The 26,846-nt window shown below is 41.7% G+C and overlaps 1 protein-coding gene across 1 annotated transcript in view; it reads left to right on the top strand.

Annotated features, from left to right (window-relative positions):
• Positions 1–414: 414 nt before the first annotated feature.
• The window catches only part of wasla (WASP like actin nucleation promoting factor a), a 34,167-nt gene continuing 7,735 nt past the window's right edge, over positions 415–26,846 (top strand). The window contains 7 exon segments of the mRNA XM_039809767.1: positions 415–875; positions 9,727–9,861; positions 11,786–11,872; positions 14,047–14,143; positions 16,744–16,767; positions 25,062–25,263; positions 25,625–25,667. Of these exon segments, the coding sequence (XP_039665701.1) occupies positions 771–875; positions 9,727–9,861; positions 11,786–11,872; positions 14,047–14,143; positions 16,744–16,767; positions 25,062–25,263; positions 25,625–25,667 (693 nt within the window). The 5' untranslated portion in view covers positions 415–770.

Below are 26,846 nucleotides of genomic sequence, written 5' to 3'. Positions count from 1 at the left end.
ATTATTGTCATTTCTTTTGGTGCAAGCTTCGAATATTTTATTATTTCCCCCAGAGAAAGCATCGTATGTACAAACTATTCTACATTTTATAAATTATTTATGACCACCAAAGGCGTCTTATTTACATTTTATACGTCCACCATCTGGCTCCTCCTTCGTTCTGCGTCACATACCATCGCCCCTCCCCTTCCCTCCGCAGAGCTGCATTCCTGCTGCCACATCGGACCAAACCATTCTGTTTTAGCATCTTCACAATGGACCAAAACACACGTTACACACAGTTCTACCTTAAAATAAATTTTGAATTATATCTCACTCTTTGTGTGTTCACCAGTTTCACAATGCTATTCATATTGCAGTGAGAAGTTAAAGAGTTTGTGCAAACCCACACGCCCCTCTCTTCCCTCTTTAAAGTGGTCTGCTCCGTCTTGCTGCCATGTTGGATGTACGCATCGCTGCTGCGGCTGCAGGAGTTTCCGAATGAAAGTTGAGCTTTTATCCGCGTACAGGCACACAGCTAGTCCTTAATTTTTTTCATTTTACACAAAACTGAGAAGTTAAGTGTCTTTGTTAAGCAGGAACAAGCCTGCAAAACACCCCCTCCGGTCCTCCTCCGCCCTCCAGTTCGGAGTCGGACTCAGCGGAGATGATCCGGTTGCAGGCCACTGCAACCGGAGTACGCATGGATTTTCTGTAATTAGCAGTGCTCGCTGAGTCCGTCCGGGCATAACCGCATCGTTTCGGGGGGTTAACTAGAAGAATTTGGAGCCATGAACAGCCACCCGCCGCCCCGCAGGGCTCTTAACGTCGGCTCCATCCTCCTGACCCCGCAGGAGAACGAGTGCCTGTTCGGCTACCTGGGCAGGAAATGCGCTGTAAGTTTCCCCGTTTGTTTACCACCTGCAGGTTTAAATAATGGCCAGGTACGTTCACCCACACGTTATAAAGAAACGTCAGTTTATGCTTTTCATTTCTCAGTTCACACGAAGCAGCAGAAACCTGTTTTAACACCGCTGTGGCGTTCAAACCGGGGGGCCCCGGTGTTACATCGAAATCGGTGACCCTTCAGACTCCTTCACGTTCTATCTGTTTACACGCATTTTGAAAGCTGTTCAAAAAACTATGGCGTCTCCTCTTTATTTGGTTTATCCATTAGCTTCTGTTTAAGTTTAAAGGCACAATTCGTGAACCATATATAAACAGTTTGTTAGCTTCCATCACCAAGAGTCAAAACTTTGAATCTGCTTATCACTCCAAATTTAATTTGACAGGTTTTTAAATGCAGGGACTAGCCTAATGCTTACATAATATTAAAATAGTATCCAGACATAAAAAAAACTACAAGTTTATATTGTATGTTTTTGTTAAAATGTGTTAACATCAGTAACATGTATTTCATTTTGCAGTTAAAAACATGCCTGCAACATATTTGATCATTTATTGTGTAAGCACATTTTTGAAGCAAAAAATGGCAAAATCAACTGGTTTTAGGTCATTGAATGTAAATATTTGCTTGTTCAATGTGACCTCATGACTTCGCGTAAACTAACACGCCACTTTCTAAAGCCAAGTGGCGTGTTATCTGTACGCATTTTGAGCTATCCATGTATGTCTACGCCGTATACAGCGGACGGGTTGGGTTTAGTTAAAGAAGAACGGGACGGTTCCCTGTGCGGATTTTCGGCCTTTCATACTACTTGCTACGGTGTAATTTAAAACGCAATTGCAAGGTAATGTAAGTCAATGGAGGCCAAATGGCGTTGATAAACACGCTAAAAAGCGATTATGCGTCTTGATAACACGCCCAAATGGCATACGAATTGGCGTGTCATACATACGGCACTTATTGAGATCAGTCTGGGTTGTTTCTTTAGTCTTGTATGTACAGTACACTGAATATCTTATGATTTTTTTTTTACCATTTGTCAGAGAAAACAAGCAGTGTGAATTATGTTAAGTTTGGATTTAGGAAATGATCACCATTTTCAATTCATAAAGACTGATGGAGAAAATAATCATCGGATTGTCAGTTATAATCATTGTTAGTGACAGCCCTGTCTTCAGTTACAAATGAAACATGATTATAAATAATTAAATGGTTTCTTAACTACAAATTGAACCCTTAAACATTAGGGGTGGGAATCACCAGAGGCCTCACGATATCATCCCGATACTTATGTCACAATACGATATTATTGTGATTTTAAACATATTGCAATTTTATATATATATATATATATATATATATATATATATATATATATATCTCGATACAGTATTGCCACGAAAAATATCGCGATACTATGCTGCATCGATTTTTTTTTTTTTTTCCATCACCCCTATTAAACATGTTATGTAGGCTAGTAGTTTGATATGGGCCCATATTTTTTTTTTTATAGCTCTAATTAGTGCTGAAACAATTAAAAACCACTTAATTGATTAGTTAGCTTCTTCAATGTGAGATTTTGCTCATTTGCTTGGTTTTATATCATTGTTATCAAAGTTTCTTTTGTTTCGGGACAAAAAAGACTAATTCAACAGATTATTCGGTGCACATTTTCTTTAGCATCCGCCTGAAGTATAACAGATTTTTGTGTTAACTGGTCCTACAGGAGTCTTCAGTGTAACTTGATGTTATATATCAGTTAGATATGCCAGAATGTTGCTTCAGCAAGGGAAATGAGTTCGAGCGTTTCCTTCCACTTCATCAAGGACGGTCGTGCGTTTTCCCGAACAGGACAGGAAGCTGTGACGCTCCCATCCTTCACGTTTATCAGGTTCAACCAGCTGTCGTCATGGATGCCACTTAAATCACTTCAGGGGCATTTCACTCAGCTACAAACCAGTCTCATTTAAGAAGGACCCTTTTTCTTTTTTTTAAACGTGAAAATCAAAAGCAATGCCTGGGGGGTGTTACGCTGAACATGGCTTATCCTACCTGCATGTTCCACACCAAATCATAACCAGCTACGAAAATCCTCTCGGATAAGGCCCGAAACACACAAACTGTGAGTCAGGCTGTAGTTTATCTGATCTTTTTGGGGAGGTGATGTAATGAGATGGTTGTAGACGGACAGCTCAGCAGATTTTAATGTCAGCTGCTGCTGGTTTCACAGGCTGAACAGGAGCTTGGCCTGCAGGGCAAAACAGATACAGATCGTATTTTTTTTTTCAAACAGCAAGTTCTTATATTGCTGTTTGTGTTTAGCAAACAATACGTAGCGCTCCTGACGAGTGCGAGTTTACTTAACCCTTGTGTTGTCTTCCTGTCCACCGTGAAAACTTTGTTTCAAAGTTGTTGTTTTTTTAATGTCTTTGTGGAGGGTTTTTTCAACGCTTTGGTCACGTCTTTTTCCCGACGTTTTTGTGACTTTTCCAATGTTTTAGGCACTTTTTTTTTTATGTTTTTGGTGCATTTTCTAAAGTTTGTAGGTCTTCTTTCAGTGTTTTTGACAGTTTTTTCATTGTTTTTGTTGCTTTTCCTAATGTGTCATTTTATTTTTTTACATTTTCAGCGCTTATTTCGACGTCCCATATTTTCTGTTATTAAAAAAACTTTGAAAACGGGTCAAATTTGACCCAAGGTTAACTTACATTAACATCACGTAACCAGTACTGAAGACATCGGCTTGTTCATAGTCTGATCTCTTAGCTCTGTGTGTATTGGATTGATCGGATGAGATGGAGATGAAAAACGAGAAGAGCCTTCTGTGTGTGTGCCCTGTGGACTTCAGTCGTTTGCTTTCCTCAGTACCGTTTTTCTTCTTGTGCACTAATTTGCTTAAGCTGAATAACCAACCAGATGTATTCCTCTCACGGAAAGCCCCAACGTCGATTCAACATGTGGGGGGGGAGGTAGACGAGGGCCGACGAGTAGCGACAGTACGTGACTAGCAAAGACTAGGGCAACAGAAGCTCGGCCCACGATGTTATTGGTGCGTCAGGGCATTTAAAACAAATCCATTTCTATCACTATCACTATCACTGAATGTGGGGGTTTTTTTAGGCGCTCGGGTGCTTCCTCTGTCTATTTTGTTGATAGTTGTGTTGTTCTTGTGTGCTGTGTCATCCTCAAGAAAACAAGATCATTAGAAAAGTGCAACTGCACTACAATTGTCTCGCTCTTACGCCAACCTCCGGTTCTCTGAAAACCCAAACCTTAAAGCCATAGTGTGTAATTTCTGTCGCCCCCCCCCCCAAATGAGGAATTCTAAGTAATGACACTGTCGGCGCATCCACATGATACAAGCCTTCCGTGATCGCTCCACACAGTTGCTAGTAGCCAAGGAGGACACGGAGGACTCTTCAGAAGAGGTCATTATCGTCACTCAAGTTTTTGCGCATGAAAGTAGCCTGACGCCACAATCTTCTGAACATAGTCATACTGACAGATCCAGAGAGAGTTGTATGGAGCTGATAGTCTTAATTAGCTTTGTAGCAGCTAATTTGGCAACGGCTTGAATGTAACATACGTTCATTAATATCAAAAAGTTACGCACTAGAGCTTTAAATTAAACCAATGAACAGATAAAAACTAGCATTAACATCACCCCTATTATCCCTATTAACAAAAAGATCACAAATGTATCTTTTTAAAGTTTGATATTGCACTCGGGACTAATTCTAGGTGTGACCAGTAAAGTAAAGTGTAATTTAACTGCACTATTGTTTTGATCACTAGAGTTGGTCTCAGTTAAAGAGCAACGCTCTTGTGGAGACTTCATCTCCTTTTCCACACAAGCGCGCAGATGGAGGGTGTTCCGGGGTGGGGGGGTGGGGTATTTCACAATGCAGGATTAGAAAGTTTGACCGATATCTGTAAATAAAGCTAAATCTGATGATTCAGATTTTAATCTTAAAAAAATAAATACAAATTTGAGATATTTCATTTGGTATGAGGGTTCAGCTATTCAGGGTGAGGTTTAAAAAAAAAAAAAAAAGAAAAACACAATTTCAGAAAATATTAGATATAAGCTTCCTAAAGTTATGTGGCTAATTTGCTAATCCGGCTTAGTGTAGAGCCCCTCTGCTCTTTAAACAGCAGAGGATTTATCTGGAGGCAGATTACATTACAAGTTTGGGGGAAGCACAGAATTAGATAGTTTGGATTCATGACGGTTTTCAACCTTTTCGGAACCAGTGCCGGTGTGTTTAAACCGTATGGATGGAGAGACAAAGTAAACAAACTTGGGCTGTCGCCTACGTGTCATGTGAAGACAGTGTGCTTAAAGGGTCGGTAGGGTAAAGGTATTGAAGAGTAAGGACCACAGCGGCATCTATCCGGACCCAAGGGACTTTTGCAGGTTCATTTTAAAAGCTGATTTGCTTCAGCCAAGGTGCTATCTAGACTGCAACCAGAAGTTATCAGTGCACTTTTCCTCAGTGAATGATTGCTTGGTGGCTCGTTGGACAACCTAAGGTGCAGGACAAGACCTGTGTAATTGCTTTACATTTTAGTCCACCTGACTCCTGGAACAAAATACAGCACTTCCTCCCAGATCAACTCACTTTTGCCTTTTGGGCATTTTAGAAAACTGGTTTTAAACCTCCAAACTTTCACTTGTAATTGCTTTTAGATAATTGTGCTTTCTTTTACATCCTAATTATTTATCAAATAATTTTTCCAATGCAGAACATTTTAGTAGTTTATCGTTCTTGTGATGGTGTCGTTTCTTTTCTGTTGTTGTTGTTGTTGTTGTTTTTGACACAGTGTTTTCTCTATGTTGATTTTCTAGTGGCGGCCCACCATGGCAACATTTCTGCCACCACGTATCAGAAATAGGGCAGTTGCACAACGTAGACGTGGTTGCCTTTTTAAATTATCCTGCCGACATAATGCACTGCCCATTGCAATTTAACAACAAGTAGAAATATTCAGAGCTTCTTGGGCCTGTCCAGTTTAACTCCACATACGGTTGTGTTGATGTACTTTATTGTCAAAATGTTCTCTTTCTTCCGAGTCGGGTTGTTGTTCTGACAGACCGGCCCCCACTGCTAAAAAAAATCCTAAAGGAAACACCGCGACAGATCTTTAAGGCTCATCTTTGCTAAGGTGCTAGCTGGTGTAACCTGTCTATAGCTGGTGTAACCTGTCTATAGCTGGTGTAAAAAGAGGAATAAAAAAACATCTTTTGGAAATTGATCATATTGTCTTAATTTAAGTACATGAATTTTCATAAATAAATAAATGTTCTTCCTTAAAATACAGGGGGCATAAGTAAGTACACCCCTATGTTAAATTCCCATAGAGGCAGGCAGATTTTAATTTTTAAAGGCCAGTTATTTCACGGATCCAGGATTGTGCCATTTAAGGGAAGTGAGATGCAGTCTGTCTGCAGTGTCGTCTGCGTTTATTGCTGCATACTTTCCCTCAGCGAGAATTTACTCCACATTTACTCCACATCAGCCTAAATGAGGCATTTAACGGCTGATCTTTGACCTTTCTGTATGATGCTGAGTGGTGATTTCGAGTGTTTCCTGCTGCTCTTCCAACCTGCAGTCATAAATCACAGAAGAGGAAACCGGCCCAGTGGCATTTCCTCTTTCCTCCTCCCCAGCGGACTCGGTCACTTTCTGCTGCAGAGGGAGAAATCCCGGCAAAGGATTAAACACAGTGACTTCTGCAGAAACCTCAAAACCGCAACCCAGAACAGTCCGAGGACGGGACAGTGCTGAGGACAGCAGCTGGACTCTTGTTTCCTGTTCTGCAAAAGTCAAGGTTAAACACTGAAGAAATGTCAGATTTGAAATGAAACAATCGTTGTAATAAAGAGCTGACGATCAGCTTAAATTTAAGGGTGTTCAAATCCATATTGGCGGAGAGTTTAGGACTTTTAATACACAATCTTCCAACAAGGACAGTGATCCTTTTTAGGGCTAAACAGTAGAGTCTTTTGACTGATCGTGTGTGTTTTACTTACGAAAATCCCAAATTTGCCTCAACCGGCTTTACAATCTGGACAGAATGCAAAACACCCCAAAAACAGGGGGAATGAAAGAAACCTCGAGAAGATTAACAGGCAAGGGATATCTCCCTTAAGAAGTGAAGTTGTCTGCAGTCCAGGCTGGACAGATCATCACACATTTACATTTTTACAATAGTTTGTAACTTTGTAAGCAGTGCCCCTAAAAGTTAGTCCCTTTGGTCCAGACAGAAATATCTCAACAACTATTTGAAGGATTGCCATGCAGTTTTATACAGACATTCATGGTAAATCCCTTTGGTGAGCCCCTGACTAACTATTCATCTAGGATCACCTGACCTAATTCAATACTTTTTATGCACCGACCGAATTGCCATTTAAGTATAGAGTATCGAAAAATGCCTCTTCATTCAATCCCCAATTTCAGTCCCTAAGGAGTAAATCTCATCAGCGTAAGTGAGCCAGTCAGCACGCAGCATGCTTCTACCAAGATATAATTAGGGCCCGAGCGCCGACAGCGGCGAAGGCCCTATTGAAACTGAAGGAATTATTATTATTGTTGTTGTTGTTGTTGTTATTGTTATTGCAAATTAATTGCCTTTTTGAGGGGCTTATCATATTCAAAAACTCACCAAAATTGGCGGGCGCATCAAGTCTGGTGAATATTTATGTATTTTAAGGGTTTTGGGAAAAGCTGCACAAAAATGGCTTGCTAGCACCCCCTAAAAACATAAAAGAATTGAGCCCTTGCAGTACGTTTAACGTAGACTCACGGAACTTGGTATACATACGTAGCATGTCACGATGCACAGAAAACGTCATTGGAGCCATACCCTAAACCCAACAGGAAGTCCGCCATTTTGAATTGAAAGTTCGAAATTAGTGTGGTTTTGGCCATTTCCCCGTCGTACTTTAATGAACTCCTCCTAGAGAATTCATCCGATCAACTTCAAATTTGATCTGTACCATCTTAAGACATTAAAGATGAAAAGTTGTTAAAAGAAAAAAAAATTCGTTATAGGGTGTAGCCGTGGCAGGGCGCGTTTCGCCATTTCACGCCCCCTTTTCACGTGACCCGTTTATGGTAGTCTTATGTGAGGTATCAATGAACTCAGCAGTTAAAGGTTTGGCCCGCCCCCTATACTTTGGCCACGCCCCCTTTCACAGCTAATGAACTGTATGACGTAGAGTCATGTGTGAGGTATCATTAAACTCAGCGGGGAGTTCCCTTTTCACTGGTGACGATTTGCGGTGTCGGTGTGCCGCACAAATGCACGGTCGCAAGGAGCGGCGTCCACCAGTAACCCCAACGCGCGCAGAGGCGCGAGGGCCCGTCCATCGCTGCTTGCAGCTTTAATAATGTTTGTTATTGGCTGTCCAATATTACACGTCATAGAAAAAGACATGAAAAACTTTAATTTAAAAATATATACAAAGATGTGTACCGTAATGTTAATGTGTCATTTCTTTTTCTTTTATAAAATTAGTATAAAAAAAAATAAGTATAGTTTAGGAACCATTATCGAAGTCACGGTATCTGTACCAGTATCGAAATTTGTTGAACATTAACCAGCCCTAGCCACAAGCAGGTTAAAATTTTTACTTTTTAGTGAAATATCTCAACATCCACCAGAGGGATTGGCACAGAATTCTGTAGAGACTTTAATGGCTCCTAGACGATGTCTTCTAAATGACTTGCCATGTTTCTCCCCCCTCACTGCTCCGATGCTCCCAGCTCTGGGGCCGAATGTAGTGAGGTCGGCTGAACTGCTGGTGAACCAGATGCTAACACATTTTTCATCAGGAAAAGATGCTCAGCAGTGTGCTAGGATTTTAAAGGCGGAGGCCCAAAGTGTGTCTACCTGTTCTGAATGTCTGTGTGCGTGTTAAAAGGCCTGCTGTAATGGTGCACACTTTCAGGCGGTCTCTCCTCGAAGATGTTTCATCTTTCGGTTTCATCACATGAAAAAATGAAGTACTTGTGTAGAATTGAAGAGGGCTTAGTTCAAACCCTGCCTTTTTTTGTCACCTCTGTACACCTAGCCAATTACTTTCAGAAAAGTCTGTTTTTTCAGACTCTGTTTGACCATCTGATAAGCTTTTTGGTTGCAGCATACTAAGGCTTTAAAAGTCAGGATAGTACAGCCTCTACTGCTTTGAATTTGGCCATCCTTTTTTAAAAATCTGTCTTTCACAAGCCCCGTCCAACTTTTATAGAAATGATGTACTTAATCAGTGCTCCTTTTTTTAATTAAAGTGCGAAGCCAAGACAGACAAATCACAAATGAATGCACAGCCATAATATGACCCCTTAGTTTATTTATTTTATTCTGCACATTTGACAATCCATTGTTGAAGATACTGTATTTGCATGTGTAAACTGATAGCAAAAGGTCTCTGTCTCTGTGTCTCTCACCTGGTGAAGCCGATGTGTGCTGCACGCAGTCTTTATCACCGTTTTGTAATGTTTTGCATCATGTAGATTTCCTCTTCCTCGTTGGCTGCTCCAGGACACATGCAGCTAGGAGGCTTTTCACTGAGCATTTTCACTTTCTGCAGGAATCCGTATACCTGAAATGTGTTTTTAGAATATTAACGTGTTTATTTTTTGTGATTTGTTTTATTTTTACAAAATACTAAACCTACAACTCGCAACATGACCAAATCCCCCCCCACCCCTTCTGTCTTCAACACCAAACCAAAATCAAGAAAAGATGTCACAGTAACTACAATGTTTTATTTTTTAACGAATTGTGCAGCTGCTGGTATTCACCGCCCTGTGCTTTGTCCCCTGTGTGTTCAGACGCTGTGTTCGGCGGTGGTCCAGGTGTACGGCGCAGACCGGAGCTGCTGCTGGGTGAAGAGGAGCTGTGGCGTGGCCTGTCTGGTCAAAGACAACCCACAGAGGTCCTACTTCATCAGAGTGTTTGACATCAAGGTGAGCGAGGCCGTGCCGTGGAGGAAACGCATGTAAAGCTGTAACTAAACCCCAACAGCGGTAGTTGAATGAAGCATCCTAAAGTGCTCATATTATGAAAAAAAATCACTTTTTCTGGGATTTGGGGTGTTAGTTTGTGTCTCTGGTGCTTCCACACGCATACAAACTTTCAAAAAAAACATCCATTCTGTTTTGAGTGAGATATGGTTTCTGAATGTGTCCTGCCTTCAGTCTTCGGGTGAGCTGGTCAAAATCTGCACGGCTTTCTACGTCACTAGCCAAGACAAGGGGCCTAGGGGGCTAACTGTTAGCATGCTAGTGCTAGCATGCTAGCTCGTGCTCAATGGCAAAACACTGCTACAACACACACAAATTCACCCTAATCTACAAAATAAATTGTTTGGAACTACTTCCATGTCCCTGTTCTGCAGGTATTCCACGCAAAGTTGGAAGTGTGCCCTCGTTTAGAAGAAGTCTCCCGGCTAATCCTGCCTTGTACAGGCCGAAGTTGGAGAAACCGCTAGCTAGCTCATGTAATCCTTACCTAGCTACTGCGCATGTGCGACTGACAACACAGATCTTACAGAAGTTCAGAGGTCTCACTCTGTAGCTAAAACGTAGACCTGACACAGGGTGAAAAGAGGAGCTGCAGCAATGTGCAGTATAGTGTTAATTTTGTCACCTATTTTTAATTTAGTCTTAGTCTTGTGCCAACATTTTTTGTTAGTCAAGTTTTAGTCGACTAAAAGTCTCGTCATTTTAGTCTAGTTTTAGTCAAAAGAGAACTCAAGGTATCTTAGTCAAGTTTTAGTCGACTAAAAGTCTCGCCATTTTAGTCAAGTTTTAGTCAAAACATTTTAGTCTTTTTTTTTAAATAAATTATTTCTGATAACCATTTCAGTCAAATAGTTATAAAAATAAATAAATTATATAAAGTTATATAAATATTGAGCTTCTTCCTTATTTCACCAGTAAATTCCTGTTAAACGACAAAAACAACCACTGCATGGGGAAAAGGATATTTTACAATAAAATAAATGCAGCACGAAACTGGCGAGGCATATTTCAAGTGAGCGCAACATATGTGTTGTTTTTCAGACAACGGCAGCTGCAGACTGTCGTACGTCTCGTGTTGGAAATAGAGACAAACCTTTACACCGTTTAGCTGTCAGCATTAAACTGCTAGCTAACGGTAGGCTAACGTTACCTGCTGCCAAGTGTAGTGTTAACTAGCGTCCCGTGCAGCGATGTTTTGGTTGACTCTAACGTCCGTTTAGGAGCATCAGAGAGAAGCGCAGGCATTTAAGTGGCACCAAAATCTGCGTTGCTATTCGGTCCGGTAGATAACCGTCGTTAAGGCACCTGTCGGTGCCGTAGCAACGGGTCTCAGTAACGGCTGAATATTCTATCTCATGATGAAAAAGTAGAGGCGATTGTAGACGGAAATGAAGAGAGATTTTATCTTAGTTTTTATTTTATGCAAAACATTTTAGTCTCGTCTTTTTTCGTCAACAATAATGCATGTTAATTTAGTCTTAGTCAACGTTTTTGGACATTGGGGCAGTCTCGTCATCGTCCCGTCTTAGTCATGGAAAAAAAGGTCGTTGACGAACATATTTAGTCTTGTCTCGTCTGACGAAATTAACACTAGTGCAGTACAACAAAAAGATGGTGTTTTTTTGAACCATGTAAACCTATTCTGATTATGGGGAGCAGTGCGCGATCACGGAAGGCTTGTATCATGTGGATGGAAATCAAATCTAAAAACTCCTGGTTTGCTTTTTAAACGAATACCAAGACTTAAATGGGTCTCTGATTTGTATTCAGTGGATGGATATCTGCTGAGTCACACATGCGGTCCTTCTAAACATCAAGGAGAATCTCCTGACATTTCTCTCTCCCTTTTGGTTTGTTTTTTTTGCAGGAAGGGAAAACCATGTTTGAACAGGAGCTTTACCACAACTTCTCCATCAGCAGCACCAGATCCTACTTCATCTCATTTACAGGCGATGTAAGTGTGCAGCTCAAAACCACAGCTAGTCTCACTGATCAGGCCCTACTCTGTTTTAATACGGTGTGATAATCACTGAATGTAAATATTCACATCAGGGTCTGCTCACAGCGAGCCTGTGCAAATGTGTTGCAGCCACAGGCCTTCAGGGCGTGTCTGCTCTTTAAAAGGGTGCTGCTGTTTCTGAGCAGAGGGTTTCTGAAGGCTTTTTATCCAACTCAAATGAATTTAAAATGAAAATGTGTGCTTAATCAGACCATTATAGATGAATTTTTTTTTTTCACCCTTCTGAATCTGATTTATTTTTGTTATCAACGCAAACCGCAAAATGATCGCCTTAAACTGACACTCTTGTGTTTGTCAGAGGAAGGCTGCATTTATATTGCTAAGTTTTGGTTTAAAACTGAAATATCTTTTGCTCCGTTTTACACCTCGCGCTCACACTGCAGTGTTTCCTCTATGTTGATTTGACTGTGGCGGCCCCCCACGGCAAAGTTTCTGTCCCCCACGGTATCAGAAATAGGTCTGCGTTGTTAGTGTATGTCGGAAAATAGTCACTTGGCAGAAAAAGGGAGAAAGGAAAAAGAGATGCTGTCCGGATGATATGCCAGTTGAGATCGTGTGTATACATCCTTGAGAACTGTAAGTTGTATAACTTATGTTGTCAGTTCATTTAAGCCTGGTGTTGCAAATTTAAATTAAGTTATGGTGATTTTCGTTGTTTGTGTTCTTCACCTGCTAGCTCAATTGCATGGCTGTTGATTCGATATAATAGCGATTGCTCAATGCCCTTGCTCACGTTTGTATTTTAGGTGCATTATGTACATGCTGAGTTAGTTACACTGCATTAAAATAATGTAATTAATAGTGGGTTTATTGTTGTTTGCTACATAATGTTTAGCCTATATGTCAAGATCAAAGTTGGCCTATATAATAACTCAAAAAATACAGGGGGGGGGGGGTTTGGACCTGCCCCCACTGCTAAAAAAAATCCTAAAGGAAACACTGCACTGCTCTGGCGTGTCCAAGCCTCTAAACCGGAGACGTTTGGAAACACTTCTGACCCGTTTTGGTTTGGAATCTGCGGGGTTGTGTTGCCGTCTCAACGGCTGCAAACGGAGACCCTTGGCAACGCTAACGCCGACACCAGCGTTTCGCAGCCTGATTGGGTCGTGACGTCTCGTTCTCCAAGACTAAGCTACTACCAAGGTTACCAGTGCAACGGGCGCAGTATACGCGCTGCCTCCTGTTTACCCCGGCACGCGCAGGCCCGGTATACGAGAACGTTGATGAGATATGTGGTTTAGGCGTGTTAGGTTAAACTGAGATTAGTTCTTCTACTGGAGCTAAAAACACAGCACGGAGATCACTATTGGCTCAAAACTCTCTTCTAAGTCTAAGTGTTGACTGGTACAGATCCATTTGACCATGCAACGCTTATGTCGCGCCGCGCTCCACTCTATTCCTATGGGTGACTTCAACGCGCCTGCAAAGCATTCTGGGAAGGCGGCGCTGCATTGGAAAAAATGCTGCGCGTCAAAAAGCTGGCCGATGCCCAGCTTTATGCAAATTAATCCATTGAACGCGACGCGACTATCCAGTAGAAGTTAGACGAAAATCTTTCAAACTGACCTTTGTCGGTCTGAAATGAAGACAGATTCAGCAACTGCACGGCCTATTTCTCGCTTAAAATGTTTTCAGAAACACTATTTTTGTGAACTATTTTTGTGAAATACGAGATTGTATTCTCAACGAGCCGCCATGACAGTCTGTTGAAATTCTCGAGTAGCCAGTCACGCGTTTATCCAATCAGGTGCTGGTCAGGGGCGTGGAGCATCAACCATGGCTGTATGACTTCGCAACACCACGCTTCAGTCGTGTCGGACAAATGGATCTGTACCATGAGTCTTAAAGAGAAGCCAGAATGTTTGTAATTCACGAGGAGACCAGAAGTCAATTGATTCACCTGTAAGCGAATCAGCAGTGTAAATAAATCTAGACGGGGCCTGATGAAGACTAATAAAATGATCAGTGTTTTTATTTTCCCAGTTTTCTAAATGTATGTGTAATGTGAGGTTTAGAAGTTAACAATGCTTCAATTCTGATCCACACATCCTTCTACTAGGCGACTCGTCATTTTAATCGTCTGTGGTTCTCCCTCTTCTTCCCCTCAGACCTGTCAGATCGGTCTGAACTTCGCCAGTGAAGAAGAGGCCAAAAGATTCCGAGCCGCCATCAACGACCTGCTCAACCGACGACAACGCAAAACTGGTACGTTTTTTTTTTACCGCTTCAGTTTTATCTTCTTTCTCTACTTCCTCAACCTCTGTGACCTTTCACACCTGGGCTCAGACTGAAGAACACTCGCCACCTCTTCTGCTAACAAGACCTCAACCTCAGTCCCAAACCTGTCTGCCTCGCTCGTGTCCAGCTGCATAAAATCAAATCCTCCCAGGGACTAAACTGGGAGAGTGCATTTCTATATCTGCGGCTCAAGAACCGTAAAACAAGGAGGATCATGGTTTTGCTGCCACTTTGATATTTGAAATTGGAAATAAACGTATAGAGGTAGTAAGGAGGATTTGGAAGAAACCAAAAAATAAATCCCACACGCTGTCGGACGTTTAGTCTTCAGACTGCTAATAAATTAAGCACAAGTGATTAACATTGTGCGGGATTGTTTGGTCTCTTCTTAGTCAGGAATTCTTTATCCTAAACACCAATTTATTGTGGAGTTCCTTTTTGATTGAAGCCTTTAAGCAGTGGGGGCCGGTCTGTCCGAACAACATCATTTCCAAATCAACCTAGAGGAAACACTGCTTGAACTCGACTTCTATTTGGATTTTTGGATGTAATTCAGTGTATTTATCTATTTTTTTTTTTACCAAGTGTATGAATGTTTTTTCTTTAAATTTGTGAACTACACTGCCTCATGGTCCAGCAGAGGATGTTCTTGAAATCAGCTTGATTATTCAACCGATGAGTAAATGGAGTAGTAATAAATGGAGGAGGATAGAGCCCGACTGATAAAGAGCATCTCAGAACATGGTTGAAGGGGGTTTCATCGGATTTTATTTTTTAAATATTCATTTATCTGCCATTATAAATGCCGATAGTTTGGAAAATGCCTAATATCGGCCAATAATATTGGCCCAACGATATGTCGGTCGGGCTCTAGAGGAGGACACGGCAAAGCCATGCTCATTGCATAATCATGACACCGAAGCATCTGAGAAGCAGATTGTGGATTGTAAAATGCAACTAAAGTTTATTTTCATTGTCGGTTAATCTCTAGATTTTCTCGATTAGTTGTTTGGTCTATAAAATGTCAGAAAATGTTGAAAAATGTCAATCAGAGTTCTCCATAGCCCAAGATGACGTCCTCAGATGTCTTGTTTTGTCCACAACTCAAAGATATTCAGTTTACTGTCACAAAGGAGACAAGAAAGTTGAACATATTCACATATAAGAAGCTGGAATCATTTTACCTTTTTTACATACAAAAATGACTCAAACCGATTTATCTAAATAGTTGGCGATTCATTTAGTACTTGACAATTAATCGATTTGTCTTCGCAGCTCTAAACAATTCCAATCAAAGATAAGACTGTTTGCCGACTTTGTAAAAAGCAGCTGCTTTACACAAAAACCACAACAAATCGGAGGACTCCGCTGCTGGCTTGCCTCCTAAGTGAGGAAGCGGACGCACCGAAAACAAATCAACTGCACAACCTCGTCAGACTGCCTTCTTTTTGCCACATCCTCAGCACTCTTGCCACAAGCTCGTAAAAAGGCCATCACCGATAAAACCACAAGATATATATGCAAAGATACGCGTTGCGTTGCCAATGCTTCAGGTGAAGGTTTTCAGGATAATGACAGAACTGGAGCCAAGATATAAAATTCCAAGTTGCAGCGCAATCTGAAGACACAGTGCAGCTGTCTGACACCACAAGGAGAGGGGTTGGTTAGGCTATATGTGGGTTGAGCTCAAATTAATTTGAGGGTAATAAGTCCTAACTAGGGCTGCTCGATTATGGGAAAAAATATAATCACGATTATTTCGGTCAATATTGAAATCACGATAATTTAACACGATTACTCGTTGACTTCTGGAAAGATGTTGCAATTATTGAACTTAAAAAATAGTGGAAAAAGTTAAATAAATAAACAGTAAAAAAAAAACACATACAACTGAGTTTACTTACAAAATATAATGAGCTAAATAATTGTTTTTCTCGATTATTCTGTTTTTGTGATCATTGGGATCCGAAATCATAATCACGATAACATTTCGATTAATTGCACAGCCCTAGTCCTAACACCCAGAATGTGAACTCTGTAAAAGTGTTTTACCAGATGAGGATACGAGTTAAGGTTTGGGTTTGGGACGGTTTTCTTCTTTTCTCTGCTGCTCTGAGCTCGTTGGGTCCCTCTCCGCTATAGTAAAACTGTCAGTCTTGTTAACTTCTCTGGAGTGCGGCTCCTCTTTGGCTTCCCTCCAGCTCCTCTCAGCATGCCGGCCTTTTTGAAGTGCACCACTCAAACTGTGATGATGGTGACTGTGATCAGAGATCAAAGCAAAGGCTCTCAGGGCTGGGACACACACGGTTTTTATGAGACACAACCGAGCTTTCGGAGCTTTTGCTTCTCCTCTCCTGCTCCTTTTCGAAGACTTCCTGAACTCTCTTTCTGACTGTTTTGCCCAAGGCGTCTGAGACACCACGCAGCATGTTTTCTCTGACGGCTTTGACACCTGCAGGCTTTAAAACAGTCGTCTTCTGTCGCTTCTTGAAAACTCCCTAAATATCTTCCATTTTGTGTTGATTTTGTTCTGAAACCTATAATTTTGTAAATTTTGTCTTTTGCAGAGAAGAGAGGTGACCCTAAAAATGGTACGTTGAACTCTTAATATTGATAATGCAGATTCTACTTCCTTTACTCTGTGGCCCTCCAGTGTGCTTGGTCATCCTGACCTGGATTGACAAAAATCTGCAGATCTGGGGTCTGGTTGGACTCCCGTTGTGCTGCATGGTGTTCAGTGACTAAAACGGGCACATGGCTAAAACATAGTCCAGATTAGAAAACGTTGTGACCCTACGGTATACGCTACTGTTAAAGTTTGGAATCGCCTGTTCTATTGATGTTTTTCTTCTTTCCTTCAAGAATTTGACTGTTTGAAGCGATACCAACAGTATTACGTTTCTGCACGCGAAAGTCGCCGGACACCACAATCTTCTGAACATAGCCATACTGAGAAATACAGAGAGAGTTGTGTGGAGCTGATAGTCTTTAGTTAGCTTTGTACAGTATCCTTTATTATATACATTTGAAATTGTCCCAAAAGAAGAAGAATGAAATGATTCAAACTTCATTAAGTGGATACCCTTTACAATTAAATTCAATGTTATTTATAGTATCAAATCCTAACAAGAGTAATCTCAAGACACTTTACAGATAGAGTAGGTCTAGACCACACTATATAATTTACAAAGACCCAACAATTCCAGTAATTCCCCCAAGAGCAAGCATTTAGTGCGACAGTGGCGAGGAAAAACTCCCTCGGACAGACCCAGGCTCTTGGTAGGCGGTGACTGATGATCTGACGGTCCCAGTTGGGGGTGTGATGAACAGTGGCAATAATAGTCACAATAAAGATAATGGAACAGTGACTAGAAATAGTAGTCGTAGTAGTTCATGGCGTTACAGGACGTAGCAGGGCACTGCAAAGCGGAGCAGGGTGTAACAAGGCATAGCAGGGTGCACAGCAGGGCCACGGCGACGGCTGCAACCATGATTTAGACTTTACAGTGTTGCATGATGGGATAATACTGTTGGAACTTGGATGTTGAATAAGTTTCCCAGTCCAGAAAAAGCGTCCGCGAGCCTCCATCAGTATTGAAGCCCATCGGTGCAATGTGGCTCTAAATATTGAGTTGCTGCGTCTTTCATTGGGCCCTCTGCAGTCTACTCAGTGGTTAGATTGAAGAGCAAGCATTATCTTGAGTGGCCGCTCCTGGGGGAATTTAGGCTGCATTATTGTGCGCTTGACACTGAAACAGGAAGCTGTTTCTACTGAAATCTGCACATATTTTGATGCTAAGCCTCCAATTTATTTTACCAATGACTGCTATTTTCTTCTCTTCTTATTCAACTGTTTCTCAGAGGGATCTTTGTCTATTTCTGCCCTTTCGGTTGTCAGTCTGGTTGAACCATTGTACAGCGTTTTGTTCTCCATCAGGAGATACAAACTTTTTGGAACGGTAGTGTACATATCCAAATACAACAGACTGTGGTTGTACAAAGCAGCTTGTATGAAAGTAGAAGCGGGAGGCTGATTAAAAACATTACTACAGAAATAGATGTTGTTTGCGTGACTGGATGATAAATGGCAGGAGACTGGAGGGTTGAGTTGTGGTGTTTCCTGACACGTTAGCGCTGTTGTTTCACAGACGGCGTGACTCACACACTGTCACAGAGTGGAGTCTTGCCGCAGGTTAATCTTGTCAGCAGGACGCCCATCTGTGCCATATGTAGACCACATGGTCTTTGTTGTTGTTCCCTTTAAACCCTGGTGTGATGCACATTAGGCCTAATCTATAATCCCCACAGTTACTGCTGCTGAACATTTGTTTTGGTCATTTTATAGTTCCTCAATTTATGTTTTTATTATTAGAAGAAGGTGCACCTGAATCGGCATGAACATGTTAAAGATATCAGTGTAAATGTGCCAGGATTATCTTAACAGTACTGACACATTACTGTTGTGTTTTTGCAAAGTCTTCTAACAAAATAAAAGAGAGAGAAAGATAAAAGGTCTCTAACATGTGTTGCGCAGGGGACCGTGGATATATCGAGAGCTGGATACATCACAGCCACTCACTCTTTCTGCCAATTTACCCAGATGGTCAGTCACGGTACTGCAGCAAAATAGCATTTTCCCTATCGACCTCCATAATAGAGACTTCCGTAGAAATGTTTGACAGGACACCTAAAATTGCAAACGGCGTCAGTTGTAACTATGAATTTTGAAACCATGACCATTTCATATATTATAATATAAGGTCTAACCCTCTTAAATCGACGCTGTCGCCCACGACCGGAGAATACACACTTTATAGGTCTTATTTAATATCTCCAGATCAATACAGTGTAGAGACTTAGTTTTTGTTTTGTTTAGAAGCAGAGAAATGCGCCGTGTCAACGAGGTGCTCTGACAATTGTAGGCCATCCAGAAGCTTTTTTTAATCCATCATGGAATAACTGTGTCTTTGTAACATAAATAAATTATTAGGAATCCAAAAATCAACTTGCGTATGTTCCCTTTGCTTGGTGACCTGTGGACCCCTTGTCTTGCCGTAGCTGTAGCTCGTTAGCCGACAGCTAGAACTTTCTAAAGAGTCCTTTGTTGTCTTTGGAGCCCTTCCAGAAGCTTAGTAATCCGACCAGGCAGCCCGTGACTTTTCTGAGACTTTTGCACAATAATTCCAGAGCGATAAAGCCACAATTGAACAGCTATTTACTGTATTTAGTCATCTTTTGTACTAAAAACCAATGTATTCGTGTTGGCTGGGTGCCAACTTGGATAGTGACGTCTTGACTGACAGCTGGCTAGACCGATCACATCAAGTCATTTGGGGGATTGTGTTTAATCAGCCAATAGAGAGGTCTTACAGGTGTGTGTGTGTGTGTGTGTGTGTGTGTGTGTGTGTGTGTGTGTGTGTGTGTGTGTGTGTGTGTGTGTGTGTGTGTGTGTGTGTGTGTGTGTGTGTCGAAATGACCAATTCATGTGACATCCCTGCAGCATGCATATCCTGATAGCCCAGGTTCTCCTGAAATAAATGATGGATATAACGTAAGTGTGCTTATAGGTTATACCAGCGTTATTACACAAGGAGACCAGTCGAACCAAAGATGGGGGATGGCGTTAACCTCTGTTCTGTTTCTGCTCAGTCTCACAACAATTGAAAAAATAAAATAGTGATTTGATTTCGGCCAGATTTAAAGTGAGAAAAAATGGTGGTTGTATAGTTGGAAGATCATTTTTCAGATTGAGTTTAGTTTAATGTGAACTTCAATTCTTGAAATAAGAGACCACAGAGAAGGTTCATCATTTTGGCTGGCTGTTTTCGATGTATTCACACATAGACTGTATATGAAGATGGCGTCTCCACTTCCTCCCACTGTACAAAAGTGGAGCCATGTTGTAATTTCGGAGCCAGAGTCTGCGCAGTAGTGACGGACCAATCGCGAGTAAATCACAGCTTTCATTATGTTTCACCTGTGTTTGTTTTATATATATATATATATATATATATTTTGTATAGCTTCAAATAACAATTAAAACTCTATCAGAAAAATGAACGCTTAAACAAACATCAGCGTGATAAGATCTACCTAAGATGAGAGAAACAGTCTTTGGTGAAAATGTGTTTGACCTATACTTTGATTTGAGTCCATGTCCCATCCACTAACCTAGAGGCTGCAGCCAGCCACAAGGGGGCGATCCATATGTTTTGGCTGCACTTATACAGTCTATACATCAACCCGTGGTCTGGAGGCTGGAGGGTTTTTTGTGTTTGTTTTTTTTAAAGATAATTTTTTGGGCATTTTTAGGCCTTTATTGACAGGACAGCTGAAGAAAATGAAAGGGGTGAGAGAGGGGGGGAATGACGTGCAGCAAAGGGCCGCAGGTCGGAGTCGAACCTGGGCCTGCTGCGTCGAGGAGTAAACCTCTATATATGGGCGCCCGCTCTACCAACTGAGCTATCCGGGCGCCCAGGCTGGAGGTGTATAAAAAGCACACCAGTAGCTAGCGTGTGTTTTTGACACCACCTTGTGGACGGAAGGCCAGACCAGAGAGCAAAGAGATGTTTTCAGATTTTTGCCGGCTTAATGTGGACTTTGCCTAAAGTGAGATGACAGTTGGTCCGAACTTTGGGAATGTTATAGCTTCTGAATGCATTGTGGTAAAAGCAGATTTTGGTACTTCAAGCTGAAAAGTAAACATGCCAATCTGACAGCTCGTGAGCAGCAGGTATCTCCCTCCTTAGAGCTTTTCCAAAATTGTAAATGCTATTTTACCGCCTTTTGTTCATGATGGTGTTCAGGTGCAGGCAAACAAAGTTGTGAGTAATGGTCCCAGTGCATCAGAGCTTTAATTTAGGTCTGCTCCTCTGCCGCTTTCTACGAAAAGCTTCTTCCGCAGCTGTCGTCCCAACAGAGGTTTACTTTTGTTAAGGCCGCTGACTGTTGGCAAACATTTTTGGCTGCCTGTTGGCCGCAAAGAGTGGGATTAACATAATGAACAAATCAGTCGTCTCTTCAATCAACTCCGTGGATTTGTGCCCAAGATCATTCTTTCATTGAAGTTTTTTTTTTTCCAGTGGCATTCTGACATTTCAGCTGTGAAACATGAGACTAACAGAGGGACGTTGTTGCTCTGGGATATGAATGTGTGCCTCCCCACTCCTCCTCACATGTATTGTTCGTGTCCCCATTGTAAGAACATGATGTGAACTCTAAAGCTCTTAAACATATGCTGTTTATGACGAGCTGAATCCGGTGGGCTTCGGTTCAGACCTTTTTTGTTGTCCCTCGAGGGGAATTGAATTGATGTGGATGATCTTTGCTGCTTTCTGCCAAGTAGAAAGTGAAGTTGTCGGTGGTCAGATTTGTTTTTGGGAAAGAACCCCGAGAGTTTAAGCAGCCAGTCCAGCAGCTTTCCTTTCCTGCTCCCAACCTTTGTCAGTAGAGTCGGAAAAGTTTGAATCTTGAGTGATTTGGAGTTTGAACGTTCTGCACCCTGGTGTTCTTGGCAGGACGCAGGTTTTTCTTGGCAAGCGGATCAGGAGAACAGCGTTTTGTGAAAGGATCATTGGCTGATGTGATATGATGCCTATTAAGTATTAACATGTTTTTCATTGAAGTTCTCAAATGTTAAATGCTGTTAGCTTCAAATTCAGTCTCAAGAAATTAGATTTTTACTTCACGGTTTTCATCACATACCAACCATACGTACCAAATGATTTTTCATTACTTGAAATACAGAAAACGTTCTGTCAGTACTGTAGAACTACTCCTCTTTAGTACCCAGGCCTACACAGAACCATCCCACAAAACTCTGCTTGGAAGTGGGGAAACAGCCCCCCCCTGTCTGTCCTGGTCCTCAGGGGACGGCAGATTTGAGGCGAGCCTGTTGGTCCTGGTCATAGACAGCCAGCATTCATGGGTAGTCCAGGGACTTGGACTGGGATTAGCAGTGGGATTAGTGGTTTATGTCGGATGCTGCTGCGGTTTTGTGGAGATTACGAGGAATTCGAGGACTGAATGGTTTGGACGGACATGAGGAGAGGGACAGCCGCTCGACCTTTTTATATTCGAGAAGATGGATCATAAAAGCTCAGTGAGAGAGTTTACAATCGTTGCTATATTGATCCCTCAGGTACCAGAGATTACGAAAGGCATATTAAAGACAGTGTGTCAGAGTCAGCAGGGAGGGTCAGTTACATTACTACAGTAAAACACTGCCAGCATTCCCTGTAAGATGCAGTCTTCATTACAGCTACAATATCTGGGTATCCACGGGTCTTAAGTCCTTACAGCATTGACATTGGTGTAGGGCGACTAATATGTTGATTTTCTCAATTGATCGAGCACTTGTTGGGTCTCTAAAATGTCAGAAAATGGTGAAAAATGTGGATCAGTGTTTCCCAAAGCCCAAGATGACATCCTCAAATGTCTTGTTTTGTCCACAACTCAAATATATTCAGTTTACTGTCACAGAGGAGAGCAGAAACTAGAACATATTCACATTTAAGAAGAAAATGAAATGAAAATAACTTTAGCAATAAAATGTTTTCAGGAGATTGTGACGTATTCTCTATTCATAATAAATGATAGATCGTGGATTGTACGTGCTGCGAGGCTGTTCAGTCCTTTAGTGAGGAGTTTGTCAGTGCTGCTGTCAGACTTGGAGCAAACACAATTATAAAGCAATTTACAGTGCCTTGCGAAAGTATTCGGCCCCCTTGAACTTTTCGACCTTTTGCCACATTTCAGGCTTCAAACATAAAGATATAAAACTGTAATTTTTTGTGAAGAATCAATAACAAGTGGGACACAATCATTAAGTGAATCAAAATTTATTGGATATTTCAAACCTTTTTAACAAATAAAAAACTGAAAAATTGGGCGTGCAAAATTATTCAGCCCCCTTAAGTTAATACTTTGTAGCGCCATGTTTGCTGCGATTACAGCTGTAAGTCGCTTGGGGTATGTCTCTATCAGTTTTGCACATCGAGAGACTGACATTTTTGCCCATTCCTCCTTGCAAAACAGCTCGAGCTCAGTGAGGTTGGATGGAGAGCGTTTGTGAACAGCAGTTTTCAGTTCTTTCCACAGATTCTCGATTGGATTCAGGTCTGGACTTTGACTTGGCCATTCTAACACCTGGATATGTTTATTTGTGAACCATTCCATTGTAGATTTTGCTTTACGTTTTGGATCACTGTCTTGTTGGAAGACAAATCTCAGTCCCAGTCTCAGGTCTTTTGCAGATTCCATCAGGTTTTCTTCCAGAATGGTCCTGTATTTGGCTCCATCCATCTTCCCATCAATTTTAACCATCTTCCCTGTCCCTGCTGAAGAAAAGCAGGCCCAAACCATGATGCTGCCACCACCATGTTTAGTGGGGATGGTGTGTTCAAGGTGACGAGCTGTGTTGCTTTTACGCCAAACATAACGTTTTGCATTGTTGCCAAAAAGTTCGATTTTGGTTTCATCTGACCAGAGCACCTTCCTCCACATGTTTGGTGTGTCTCCCAGGTGGCTTGTGGCAAACTTTCAACGACACTTTTTATGCATATCTTTAAGAAATGGCTTTCTTCTTGCCACTCTTCCATAAAGGCCAGATTTGTGCAGTATACGACTGATTGTTGTCCTATGGACAGAGTCTACCACCTCAGCTGTAGATCTCTGCAGTTCATCCAGAGTGATCATGGGCCTCTTGGCTGCATCTCTGATCAGTCTTCTCCTTGTATGAGCTGAAAGTTTAGAGGGACGGCCGGGTCTTCGTAGATTTGCAGTGGTCTGATACTCCTTCCATTTCAATATTATCGCTTGCACAGTGCTCCTTGGGATGTTTAAAGCTTGGGAAATCTTTTTGTATCAAAATCCGGCTTTAAACTTCTCCACAACAGTATATCGGACCTGCCTGGTGTGTTCCTTGTTCTTCATGATGCTCCCTGCGCTTTAAACGGACCTCTGAGACTATCACAGAGCAGGTGCATTTATACGGAGACTTGATTACACACAGGTGGATTCTATTTATCATCATCATCATCATTCAGAGATCCTCACTGAACTTCTGGAGAGAGTTTGCTGCACTGAAAGTAAAGGGGCTGAATAATTTTGCACGCCCAATTTTTCAGTTTTTTATTTGTTAAAAAAGTTTGAAATATCCAATAAATTTCGTTTCACTTCATGATTGTGTCCCACTTTTTGTTGATTCTTCACAAAAAATTACAGTTTTATATCTTTATGTTTGAAGCCTGAAATGTGGCAAAAGGTCGAAAAGTTCAAGGGGGCCGAATACTTTCGCAAGGCACTGTAAAACATTTCACTTGTGTGTGGGGGTGGGGGTAGGTGGGGTGAGCACGCCGATATGTTTTAACTGTGACCTGCCAGGGGACTGCAGATGAAAATTAGCTTTAAGCGGACTCTCACAAATAAATGGATAAATAAAATGATTCAAGTGTGGATTTTTGTTGTTGTTGCCAAAACTGATTGGAACATCCCCAGCACTATTTCACATTTTTGTTATTAGTTAATTATTAATTACTTTTATTCCTACTGGTTTTTATTCAGCGTTTTGCATATATGAATAATAATGAAAAAGCCATTACATTACATTCTGTTATATTAAGCATTTTCTGTTTAACTTGTTGAACCCTATTCAGAAACCCTGAATAGCCTGGTGCAAGAGGGACTATTATGGGATTGTTAAAATCTGAAGGGTTCATCCTCTGAGGAGCAGCAATGGGATCAGTACAATCTTCTGATTACATTTTAATGTTTATGGTGGACAAGTGGCATTTCTGTTGTCTAGAAAGGACCACGGCTCATGAACGTGTCTCCTTTTCTCTCTCTCTCTCTCTCTCTCTCTCGCTCTCTCCCTCCCTGCGTGCAGGTCCAGCTCTGCACATGGCCACGGTGGACATCAAGAACCCGGAGATCAACAACGTCAGATTCCACAACTCCCACAGCCACCAGCAGCCATACCACCTCAACAACATGCTGAGCCACAGTGGCTTGAACAGGAAGGACAAGAAGACCAAAGGCAAGAAGAAGAAGTTGACCAAGGCCGACATCGGCACGCCCAGCAACTTTCAGTGAGTCACTTTTTAAATGTTTTAGTTTTGTTGGACCAACAGTCCAAAACTCAAATATTTTCTGTTTATTAGAACGATATACAATACAGCAGGAAATCTGATGAATCTGATCCAGGCATAACACTCCGCTTTCATGGCAACAGTAAACATGTTGCGTTGAGGTCTGAGAGCGTTCAATGACCACACTGTCTCTCTGACTGATGTCACTCTCACTGATGGGAGTGTGTTTGTGTGTGTGTGTGCGTGGGCTCACTATTTAGCATGTGCACATGGTCACCCACGTGCACATGCTAAATAGTTTGCGGTCATTCTGTATATTAATGCGTGTGATCTCACCACATATCTGTCCCGTCTTCTTCAGGCACATCGGTCACGTGGGCTGGGATCCAAACACAGGTTTTGATGTGAGTACCCCCTTCACACACACACACACACACACACACACACACACACACACACACACACACACACACACACACGGTTTGTGACACTATCTTTGTGGGGACCCGTCATTGACATAATGCATTCCCTAGCCCCTTACCCTAACCTTAACCATCACAACTAAATGCCTAACCTTAACCCTCACCCTAACCCTAACCTAATTCTATCCCTAATCCTACAACCAAGTCTTAACCCTCAAACAGCCCTTTAAACTTGTGGGGTCCAGCATTTTGGCTCCACAAAGCTGTCAGGACCCCACAAGTATTCTGGACTCCTGGTTTTTGGACCCCATGAATATAGTTAAACAAGCCCACACACACACACACACTCACACACACAGAGAAGCACAATAGTGACCTGTGTGGTGGCTGCATGATGAAATCACACAATAGGCTCTTTTTGCTTCCTGTTCATATTCCCAAACATCTCGCTGCGTCTCAGAAGACACAGAATGTTCCAGAGAGAACCAGGCTGCAGCCTTGTTAACTCATGAAAGAGTTTACTGCACACTGTAGGAATTAATACATAAACAGATTGAAATACTAATGCATGAGTAATTGTGGCACTAAATAGAAGGCTGCAATGTCATGTCACAAAAACATACTTCTGCACCTTGTCCTCCTTACGTCGTATTAATAAAGTTGTGTTGACCTGATATTTATTAGTCATTAGGCACCTCATGAAACTGGCTTTTATACTCACAAACACACTGACTATGGCGTGTCTGCACAGCCATTGCAACTCTGTCAGAGGGTGATCTGTCAAAAAGCTCCTCTTTTTATTCATCATTATCGATGATGTTGTAGCACAAAATAAAGGACTCTAGCTGTTGCCAGTTGTGTTATACACATACCTGCAAACTAGTCGCTTTTCGGCAAAAATCGCCATTTTGAATGGGAAAATGTTAGGGATTGGGGTGTATAAAATGTGTCCCCTTTTTCAGCCCTTCTGAGTTTGCAGGCATGTATACAGAGAGGGAAACATTTGGTTGCAACAGCAGAGGTCCATCCAATTTAAAACATGTTGCACAACTCTTCTCCAGTACAGTACGTAGAGAAGACGTGTGAAGAGATTATAAAGAATAGCCCTTTATGACCTCATGTACAAATACTCCTATCAACTAGTCTAATATTCAAAATAGA

This window comes from Perca fluviatilis, chromosome 8 (assembly GCF_010015445.1).
Source record: "Perca fluviatilis chromosome 8, GENO_Pfluv_1.0, whole genome shotgun sequence".
Lineage (NCBI taxonomy): Eukaryota > Metazoa > Chordata > Actinopteri > Perciformes > Percidae > Perca > Perca fluviatilis.
Note: the sequence above shows the minus strand (reverse complement) of the source record. Positions and strands in the feature narration are given on the sequence as shown.